This window comes from Pyxicephalus adspersus, chromosome 7 (assembly GCF_032062135.1).
Source record: "Pyxicephalus adspersus chromosome 7, UCB_Pads_2.0, whole genome shotgun sequence".
Taxonomy (NCBI): Eukaryota; Metazoa; Chordata; class Amphibia; order Anura; family Pyxicephalidae; genus Pyxicephalus; species Pyxicephalus adspersus.
The window spans coordinates 6,837,060-6,848,838 of NC_092864.1; the positions used below are offsets into that span (position 1 = coordinate 6,837,060).

Consider the following 11,779-nt stretch of genomic DNA (forward strand, 5'->3'; position numbering starts at 1 on the left):
CAGGGTCCTCTCCTCCTGTATCACTGTCTGTATTAGTCTGTCATTTGCAATCCCTATTCAATGTACAGTGCTGCGTAATATGTTGGCGCTATATAAATCCTGTTTATTATTAATAATAATAATAATAATAATAATACCGAGTAGCATAGTCCATTATGACTAGGATATATTGATGGCCCCTAGCTGACTTTAGCAATGGGCCAACTATATCCATGGCAAATCTCTCAAACGGGATCTCAATGATGGGAAAGGGAACCAAAGGCCTACGAAAATGTGGCATTGGGGCAGACAACTGACATACAGGACAGGAATAATGTATATCTCCACGTCCTTGGCGACCCCATGGCCATGGGCCAGATCTAACACCAGTTTTCAGTATGGCTTTGGTACTACTAGATGTTCAATGGTTTCCCCCCACTTTGTGACACCCGATAGGGCAGGTCCTTTTCAATAATAAAGTATGGGAATGCAACCCTCTCGTCTGGATGCACTAGGTTCCCATCAATTTTTACGGCATTCTCCCGGGCTTTAAACAGTGTGGGGGTCTTTCAATTGCTTGGTAACAAAGTTCTCTCTATGAACCTGTAAGTCAGGGAATTCCAAGGTTTGCTGGCATTACCCCTCAGTTGACAGTTCCTCCATAGGAATAACTGTTTCTCCTTCTAGCACAGACAAAGGTAACCCCTGAGTGCCCCCACAATCATCAGAGGACTCCTCAGTAGCTTCATGCTCTGAGGATACCAACACTGCATGGGGTGGGTGATCCCAGAGCTCCTGGAATTTGGGAAAATTCCTCCCAAATGATAGCATCATATGGTAAGTGGGGAACCAACCCCAACTGATGACACAGTTTACCTAGTGAGGTTTCAAAAGACACTGACCTCACAGGATACTCCCTAGTATGCCAACCAGCAGCAACACTATTTCCACACAAAACAGGCAAAATAAAACAAACAGAAAAAAGAGAGCCTGGCCACTTGGCCACTAACTCACTGTTAGTTCCCTTAACTAAAAATCCAGCCCAACCTAGTACTGTGCAGGACTCTAAGGCCCTAACCATATATCTTTTGCAACAAAGTCTGTGTCTTTACTCACAGTTCCCAGTTCCCCTTGGACCTCATCCCAGCTTACCAGCCAAGACAGAGCCACAGGAATAAGCAAGCTGGGAGTTTATATCCCCAGCCTAATTTCCAGGATGTATTTCAGGTGAGACGGTTACACCTAACCATACCCAGGCCTTTTTAACTCCCCCACCTGGCCAAAAAGCCTGGTACTTCAAACCCCACCTTCAGGTTAAAAGGAAAACTGACTAAACAGAAAAATACTCTGTGTATAACCTGTATCTGGGGCAAATGTACCTGTCATCCTGGATGAAACCCTGTGATTTATTTGGCCAACTGTCACAATATATTTGATATATATATATTAGGCTTGGTTCAAGGTAGATTATTTCACATGGTTGTAATGTTTGGCTTGATTTAATAATGCTTTCCAAGACTATATTCATGTATGTAACTGATATCTATGATCATTTTTATCTTATTATACTTTAGATTTTCCATGGCGTCCTAAAATTGAATATGTAAGCCCTCTCATTGTGCAAGAAGGACAAGAGACGAATGTGACATGTAAAATCTCTAACTATTTCCCGGAAAACCTGACAGTGACTTGGCTAGAAAAGAAGGGAGCATCTTTATCTGAGTGCACACATACAAAGGGATACCATATACCTGATATAAAACATGAGAGAACCGCTAATAACACGTATCAGTGCTCCTCTTCCCTATCCTTCATAGCGACATCATACACCGAGGATCTGGAGTTTATCTGCAGAGTGGAACACCCCAGCCTGGGACATCCAATACAACAAAGCATAGGACCACCCAGGATAAATGGTGAGTTTTTTACAGGAAAATAAAGGTAAAAAAATATGCTTCTTTAAAATTGTTATTTGAATTAAAAACATTAAACTAAAGATAACAGACACAAATTAATACAGCTCCATTTAAATCACACCATTTATTTTCTCATTAAATACAAGCTGTGAAAATACCTAAATTTGGCTTGATATCAGCCTTTTGTATCATCAGTTTGCATTGGAAATTAGGTAAAATAAGATAAAAGACCAACAAAGCCAACAATGATGCAGGAAAGAATAGTGAGGTAGAAAGGAAAAATGCAAGATGGATAGCGCTTGTACGTATGTTTCCTGGAATAATAAGCACCAAAGTTCTGGGGTATGAGGGGAAACATTTTTAACAGGAGGTGGAAGGCTTTTTTTAGTACTTTTTCATGCTGCATGTAAAATATTGGTTTCTTATATCTGCCTGAAAGTCGGGTTTCATTTTTTAACTCACTTACTTTCAGTACCACCCCAGGAACCAAAGGGTGCAAAATTCACCATCCATGGATCAGACCAAGTCCTCTGTTCTCTGAGTTTAATGAGGTTTTACCCCCAAAACATTAAAATAATGTGGAGGACTAAAGATTACAATTCCACTAACACTTTACTTTCAACCAAGAAAATCCTTCAGACTAATGATGAAAAGACATTTGAGGCAATAAGTGAATGTGTCATTCCCTGGAGATATTTCGAGACCCCAGTACGTGTGACCTGGGAACATGACTCATTAAAGGAAGCTGGACACTGGGATCTGACTATAAGAGGTATGAAAACCGATACAGTTATATTAATTACACTATACAAATACACAAACCTTAAATGAGTCACCACCCCACCCCTCCCAAAAATGATTTTTTTTTTCCCTTTGGCAGATTGTACTAAATACACTCTGTACTCTTTTTGGTTGATTATCTTGCCTTTCTTTTATACCAGATGAACATTTCATTTTTAGTTGTCTGGGGTACCAAAACTTCTTTTGTGTTTAAAACACGTCCACATAGACATTCCTCTCCTGTAATATAAACACGTTCATTAAAATCACTGAAAAAAGATACACATAAAATAATTTTCCAGCCACATCTATCAGAGCAACAATACAATCCAAGTGAAAGACTGAAAAGAAATATTTAAAATAATAATTGATTAAAAAATAAACTTTTAATACCAGACAAATAATAACCAATCATCTCCCTGTGTTATTATAGCTTTATTACAACCCTGAGTCTGATAGGATGCTTCTCTACCAACTTTATACCTCTAGACTATTCATAATAATATAACTGTTCAAGCTTAATCAAATTAAATGCTAACCATTGGTGGACTGCAAACTTCAAGTAATTTCACAGATTTTCAATTGGGTTTAATTCTCGGCTTTGACAAAGCCACACAAGCACATTCACATTTTTCTATTTCAGCCAATGTGTGCTCAATTTTACTGTTTGCATAGAATCATTGTTACATTTGAAGGTTAAACTTCTTCGCATTAGCAACTTATTGGTAGAGTGCAGCAGATTTTCCTCAAGAATTTTCCCTATCCATTTTTTTACAATTGTGATAAGTTCCTCAGGTCCTGCTGCAGAGATGGTTTTTCCTGCGTGAGTTGTATTTGCTTTCCACCAGAAGTACCATCCGGTGTTGAGGCCTAATACTTTGATTTTGGTCTCATCTGACCAGAAGACATTTATCTACTAGGTCTCAAAACCTATAAGGCACACCTTGGTAATACTCAGTCAAGACTTAAGCTACATACACACTTCCAATTATTATCGTTGGAAAACGAACGACAAACGTTCATGCACGATATATACGAACGATCGTATAGCACCGATCCTGCACATAGAGTTAACAACACGATCGTTCGTAGATATTGTACACACAATAGATACGATCGTTTGAGCGATAGAGGAACTATGTGCACGACAGGAAAGTGAACGGACGTTCGTTCATCACGCATGCTCTGAACATGGACGATCAACGAACGACCGTACACATGAACGATGTTCAACGATCGTCGTCCAATCCGATCCGTCGGGCCGGTCGTTCGTTTCCAACAATTTTCCTCGTTCGTCGGCGTCGTTGGTTACTTTTTTATGAACGTTTTTTTGCCCAATCGATCGTTCGTCGTTCGATTGGAACGATAAAAATTGGAAGTGTGTACGCACCTTTAGGCTGCATACACATGTCCAACAAAAGACTTAATGAACTCTGTACATACAGCACCATTTTTGCTTCTGCTGTTCTCTCTCCCTCTCACTTTCATTACAATTGTTCCTTGATCCATGAACCATGTATGACAAGTGCTGTACACAAACCAGATTATCAGACAAGAATCATCTAATGTGTGTACATAGCCTTAAACTAATTACACACGTCCAATGGTTCTTGCCCGATAACAGGCGAAAATCTGGCGCGTGTACATAGCCCATCATGGTGGGTCCACAGACGATGGATGACAAACGATCCTAATGCAGGGTGCCGCTCCGTTGTTCTCCCCTCCCTGTAGAGCAGAATGTAGTGCTGTATGTACAGAGCTTGTTCATGCATTGTGCAGTAGTGTCATTGGAAAGGATCATGAAAGATCCTTTCCAACGACAATAATTGCAGGTGTGTATGCGGTTTTACTGTGGTCTTTCTTGAGGATCCCTTAGATCTTCTAACAGTGATTTGCCATCTGTAGTTTATTGTTTGCTTTCATTAGCCCTACCAAGCACTGAAATGCTTCAGGAAGAGCTGCTGAACTAATAAAATGATTACAATTGTTCAAAGAATCCAATTACCTTTTTACCGGGTAGCTTCCTGTGAAGTGGAGGTGGTGATTATTTATATCTGATTTAGTTAAGAATTTTTTACTCCATCTCATTGATTTTGTTTTTATTTTTTTTTTCTGAACTGTTGCTTTGATATATTTTACTTGGATGTTATAAGCTACATTGAGTAAATACAGATAGATTTTTGTGTGTTTTTTGATGTTATAACAAAATGTAAATATTTTGAAAAAAGTTATTTTTTAAAATACCAACTGCACACAGAGTAAAGCAATGTTAAAATAAACCTGTATTAAAAACAAATTAAAAAAATAGAACCTTATGTGGTAGCTGAAGGGTTAGGATTTTGGGCTAATTGGAATATCACAGTAATCATCAACTAATATGCAGGCCAACAACACCACACATTACACATTAACCTTCATATTGAAATTTCCCCACCTATTGAGACTTCCTTAATTCCCATATTATTTTATTACTTATCACCGCAGGATTACATTTCATTACAAACTAAGTTAGATTTACAATATAATAAAATAGTTTTCAAAGTTTAATCAATGAAGTTTGTTTTACAGACTTTCCCTGGCAGCCTGTGATAGAAGAAACAGACAGACCAACATTACTTGAGAACACAAAGACCAGACTGACTTATAAAATCTCTAACTATTTCCCAAATGATCTTTCTGTGACTTGGCATAAGAAGGAGAAGAATGGAAGTCTGATCTCTCTTCCAACACATAGACAAGATACTTCCATGGCTCTCTTACAACCAGATCACACATACAGCTGTACAACGAGTTTACTGATCACCCCGTTGCTGCCAGAAGACCAGGGGTCAGAGTTCATATGCAGAGTGCGGCATCCGAGCCTGGGGGGGCCCATGGAAAGAAGTACAGGGCCATTACAAGTCTGCGGTGAGCTGCTTTTTGACATAATCAGATAACATCATTCAATACTTGGCTTATTATTACACATTCATTGTGGGTGGGAAATAAGTTAAACCAAAGTAATGCCTAGATCTATTCACTCAATCTCTTCTAGTAAAACAGAACAATATGTTCTAACGGACATAGCATGCAACATTTTATATTCATGTAATTTCTGATTATATGAAGCAAGTAGTGGGAATTTACTAGGATCAAACATTACTGTGTTATATGAATTGACGTAAACTTAGTCAAAAATTTTAATCAAGTTGAAATACAAGATGAATATGAATTTCTGGCAAATTCAACAATTTTTTTACCCTAAAGTCTCTTGGTGCTTTTTGCTTTGAATCAGATGACTAATATTCTGCAGCAAAAAGTAGCAAAAATTACACAAGCCTTGAAGCTCAGAGAATTCTGCTTGGAAATAGCCAAATATTATGGTGTAATTCTACCATATAAGATTGTAGATTTCTGTAGTACTTATTACTATAAACACAAACCTTAGTTCTACCTCAGTTCTACTTAAAGATAAACAATACTGTGATTTTCCTGTGTGTGTGTATTAAATGCAATGCTGTCCTTAGAGTCACATTTAAATCAAATTTCCAATCACTTTGGCATACTATTCAATGGATCAGCTTTTGAATGTCTATATATATATATATATATATATATATTGTGAGGGGTTACGCTCGGGATCGCCTCATCGGTCAAAGGACACTTGTCTGGTTCATCCAACTCAGATCACACACCGAGGTATCAGCCTTATTGAAGGTTGCAGATAAAATAAAAAAAAACAGCAAAAGAAAACCTTGCTTGACCGGCATTTACTATACATCAGACGTCCCTGTCTATCAGCTCAAGGGCTTCTCCCTGTCAGCTCAAAACCAAGCTTTCAGCAACCTTTTACTCACTTTTGAGCTCACTCCCCCAGACCAACTTTCTGAATCTCTTAGCAGAGCTCCCTCGCACAGAACCCCTGTCTGTGTCCCCAGCAGAGCTCCCCCACACAGAACCCAGTGTCCCCAGCAAAGCTCTCTCACGCAAAACCCCTGTCTGTGTCCCCAGCAGAGCTCCCCCACACAGAACCCAGTGTCTCCAGCAAAGCTCTCTCACCCAAAACCCCTGTCTGTGTCTCTCCAAACAGAGCTGAACTGACTGAGCTCCTGGCTCTATGGTATATCCCCACCCTCAGTGCTTCTTCATTAATTATCTCACAGGTGAGAGTTTTCCACCTGCTACTTCACACAGGAGATGAAACATTGGCAAATATACCTCCCTTCCACCTCCAATCCTACCTTGGTGCTACAATATTTATAAAAGTATTAAATGGTATTATTTTTGGAAGCCAGGCAACGTAATGCTTATATCGCTGTTCAAAGGGTACTGGGAGCAGTAATTATGATTAGGAATAAAGAATTAATCACAATTAAGATTACCAAAATAATAATTGAACAAACAATAACCATTTTGATTCTTAAACTCGGTGTTCAGCTTTAATAATAATACTGTTATTGTGTTTCAGTAAATTATAATTGCAAATGACACCTGAGGGGCTGTGAATAATCCTTGTATATAATGATTTTCTGTACACCGATACTCTGCCTGAATTCTTACAGGAGCATTGCCTGACCCGGTGATTGGTGAGATAATTGTACCAGAGCTGATAGCAGGGAAAAGAGCCGCATTATCTTGCAAAGTTTCTAACTATATTATTGGAAAACATCTATGTATATGGCATGTAAAAGTGAAATCTACTGGTGAGGTAACTTTGGCAACTTATGATGGAATAAAGTACCCAACTATAGAAAAAGACGACACATCTGATGTCCAAAACACCTTCACAACTTACCTAGCTTTAGTACCTGTAGAGCAATCAGATGATGGGTCAGTATTCATTGTGAGAGTTTACCTTCCGGACACAGATCGTGTGATTGAAAGTCGCACCGGACTGATACATGTGAAAGGTAAGCACGTCCTCTACATTATAATATACAAAAATATTGTAGTGTGACAGCACATAAATAAATTACAGATATATAATATACAGGAAATATATAACAATAGATAATCTTATAGGAATTTCATCCACATCACAACCTATTATCATAAAAACATAATTTAATAAAATCCTTACAAAATGTACAAGAATCAGCAAACAATGAACGTACAAGGTGCACATTTCAGTCTCATTCAGCTTTCGATGCATTTGGCAGAATATGCTTCCTCGGGAAAAAGACATGAGACTAGTGCATCCAGGTTTGAGTAAAATAATAGTAATACAGAAATAATTTGTGCACTGTATTAAACTATATTAAAGGTATTTTTAAAGTGCATGGATAGCCAAATATTTGAGTACCATCACTTTCTGTTTGGTGACAATGTTCACCAGGACAAATAACCAGTGAATGTTATATTGAATTTTAATATTGAATTGAGCACTGACTCAAGGGGGAAAATGTTATTTTATCTAATATAGAAATGCTGCTTGTCACTTGTTTAAAAGGTGGCAGAATGAGGTTTATCAACTTCTCTCCTGTTTAGAACTATCAATTAATAACTAAATAGTAGTATTATCTTAGCTTAGTGAAGGAGGAGATGTTCTGTTGACTTCAACCATACAACCATGTGAAAGCAAAAATCATGTTGTTTTTTTATAGGTTTTCTTGCAAGTAATTAGGTATTGTGAATTTTCACTAAGCTATGCAATACATCCCTTTCAAGTAAATAATAAACTTTGCTAAGTAAACAACAAATGTTCCTTTAGAAAAACAACAATAAAGCCCCCAACACACACAGTGACCTCTGGTAAAATACCCCCAGCAGTAAACCTAAACATTATATTTTGGACCATGAATCACCCAATTATAGTTATCTAACATTTAATAAAATGATTTATTGATATTTTAGCGGCTGAGAAAACCCCAGCTAAAACAACAGGAGACATGCAACAAACTTCAACCAAACCAAGAGAATCAACAGAAGAAACTGCTAATAAAAGTCTTGAATCTCCTGAAAACACCCTTCAACCAAAGGAAGAGGATTTGGAATCACCTGGTCAAAAACAGGAACTGAAGACACCAAAAGAGGAAGATGAAAAAAAGGACGGAAAAACTCCATCGAGCAGAGCTGTCTTGCAAGAAGACAATCAGAACACAACAGAAAACAGTAAGTCCCTAAATGTGGTGGCGACATTGGTTTTCATTGTTTGGTCTTTTTTAACACTTGGTAATACTGCCATTAACATACTTTATGTCTTATGGCGACCACACTCAATTTCTGCATTGTATATATGGAGGAGTAAGACTACATAACACCACCCTCTCTCCTCATCTCTATAACATGGAGGGGGTGTACTTTAGTCCTCAGAGATAACTGGGAACAATGCTAACCTATAATGCCTTTTGTAACCCACAGCACACACATTATCTCCCAGCTACAGCAACATCAGGCACAAAAACCCTAAGCAGGCACAGGAGCCCAATCACAACACCTTGCTCACCCAGCAAGTGGTGCAGCCTTATAATACAAACATGAATATAACAAGTTTTTGGAAGACACCCTCCTTTGGAAGACACCCTCCAGATTTCCTCTCTCCCAGTCGTTTGCATTATGGAGTAGTCTTTCTGGGATGGTGGATACTTTATTGGTTTTGGTCTACATATTAGCTTGGCTTTTTCCCTGTACGGGCTGCAGAATTGTTGTATTTGGCAAAGCACAGAGGTAGCACTACTCAGAGAGAGGAACAGACTTCACCCCCTGGGCAGAGGCAGCTGAATGACCCAAGGTTAAGGCGACACTACTGTATAACAGACAATAACAAATGAGCCTTCCAAACCATGGACCATTTCTACAGTTTTCTGTAAATGATAACAATGGCTAATGACTAATTGAAATACCTTCAGTTATAATATTATAGGGAACAGTAGGTACCCTGTTTCACCGATTATAAGGCATACCCCTTAAATAACCCACCCCCCATTTTTTATAAAATATTTAAAAAAAGGCACTCACCCATGAAAAAGACATCCTCCGATACCCGATCCTGTGTGTGTCTTCTCGATGCTGGCGGCAGTGTGTGTCTGCTCCTGGCTGCAGTGCAGAGTGAAGCTGAAAGTAAGAAGACAGCACACGCGCCCCCGCGATTCTGCACAAGGAAGCAAGCTGCTGATCCCTGCCCTAACGGAGTTACCCGGCCGTACAGTAGAAAAAAAGGTAAGTAAGTGAACAGAAGGCGACAATCAATAGCATAGAGTGATCAGAAGGGGACAGTCAATGGCATAAAGTAATTAGAAGGGGACTATGAATGGCACATGAGTGATCAGAAAGGGAATATGAATGGCACATGAGTGATCAGAAGGGGACACCATGGACCACTTCTACTGTTTTCTGTAAATGATAACAATGGCTGAGACTAATTGAAATACCTTCAGTTATAATATTATAGGGAACAGTAGGTCCTGTGTTCCCCGATTATAAGGCATCCCCATTTAATAAACCATCCCCGATTTTTATAAAATATTTAAAATAAGGCACTCACCCGTGAATAAGACATCCTCCGATACCCGATCCTGTGTGTGTCTCCTCGATGCTGGCTGCGGTGTGTGTCTCCTCCTGGCTGCAGTGCAGAGCGAAACTGAAAGTAAGAAGATGCCACACGCGCCCCCGCGATTCTGCAATAGGAAGCAAGCTGCTGATCCCTGCCCTAACGGAGTTACCCGGCCGGAAATATAGAAGAGAAAGACAACCCTGACACTGACACAGCAGTGAATAGTTCTCCCTCCAGTCTGGAAACAGGTGATAATTATTATTACAAATAATAATAATAATAATAAACAGTATTTATATAGTGCAAACAATACAACTCACAATCTAATAGGAGGGGATGAAGCACACAATGAGCCTTATAATACAGACATGAAAATAACAAGTTTCTACATATAAGAAATTTCCTGGGCTCTCTCTCTCTCTCTCTCTCTCTTTGGTCATGGCACGTTGGAGATGGTTTCCTTCGGAAGACACCCTCCAGATTTCTTCTGTCCCAGTAGTTTGCATTATGGAGTAGTATTTCTGGGATGGTGGATACTTTATTGGTTTTGGTCTACATAATAGCTTGGATTTTTCCCTGTACGGGCTGCAGAATTGTTGTATTTGGCAAAGCACAGAGGTAGCACTACTCAGAGAGAGGAACAGACTTCACCCCCTGGGCAGAGGCAGCTGGGGAATATCTATGTGAGACAGTAGAATAATGTGCCTTCATCAAAATAGGATTGTGGTGCGAGTTAGCCAGAGAAAGATCATTTCCAGCCTTGCGTGATAGAGAGGAGGCAAATTGGTGTTCTTCAAATGATCTACCACTGATTGACAGCCCACTAAGACAGCCCAATAAGGACAGACCTCAATGACATATCCTGATTAATACCCTGTGTGCCAAGCCCCACTGACAGGCTCCTAGTGACCAATCTCAAAGTCAGATCCCTGGTGACAGCACCTATGTGACATACCCCAATGACAGCCCCTAATTACAGTATTTCTTTAACAGACCTCAGTTACAGTCCCCAGTAACAGATACCAAAGACTGATCCACAGAGACTGCACCTTAGTGACAGGCCCTGATAACAAACCTCAGTACAAGACCCCACTGACAGACCCCCCTGTAAGAGACCATAATAATATACCGCAATGACAGGCTTCTGAGAAAGTCAGAAAATACCTCAAGTGACAGACCCTAATGACAGACCCCCAGTAACAGACCCTAATGACAGATCCCCAGTGACAGACCCTAATGACAGACCCCCAGTAACAGACCCTAATGACAGACCCTTCATAATGTGCCTTCATCAAAATCAGGACTGTGGTGCGAGTTAGCCAGAGAAAGATCATTTCCAGCCTTGCGTGATAGAGAAGAGGCAAATTATTGCTCTTCAAATGATCTACCTCTGATTGATTGAGCTTGATGTGCATGTACATAGTTGCAAACAGACAATGTTTGGGGTGTGGACCTCTACCCAGCTGTCATCTGCAGCTGTGATTCGTTGAAAGAACAATAGCAAACACTCCATTCACTTGCAATTAGCACTTGCGCAGTCTGCTGGGGACACAGGCTGCCCCCCCATTCCATAGGTGTGCTGTGGCTTCTATATAAAAAACTGCTTGGTAAAATATATCCAATTTGTGGGCAT

At 39.6% G+C, this 11,779-nt stretch overlaps 1 protein-coding gene across 2 annotated transcripts in view; it reads left to right on the forward strand.

Annotated features, from left to right (window-relative positions):
• The window catches only part of LOC140334993 (uncharacterized), a 39,659-nt gene that overhangs the window by 23,548 nt on the left and 4,332 nt on the right, over nt 1-11,779 (forward strand). For both annotated transcript variants that reach the window (XM_072417320.1, XM_072417321.1), the window contains 5 exons: nt 1,554-1,895; nt 2,368-2,667; nt 5,244-5,582; nt 7,217-7,564; nt 8,508-8,765. In XM_072417320.1, coding sequence (XP_072273421.1) covers nt 1,554-1,895; nt 2,368-2,667; nt 5,244-5,582; nt 7,217-7,564; nt 8,508-8,765 — 1,587 coding nt within the window. The remainder of the gene's footprint in view (nt 1-1,553; nt 1,896-2,367; nt 2,668-5,243; nt 5,583-7,216; nt 7,565-8,507; nt 8,766-11,779) is intronic.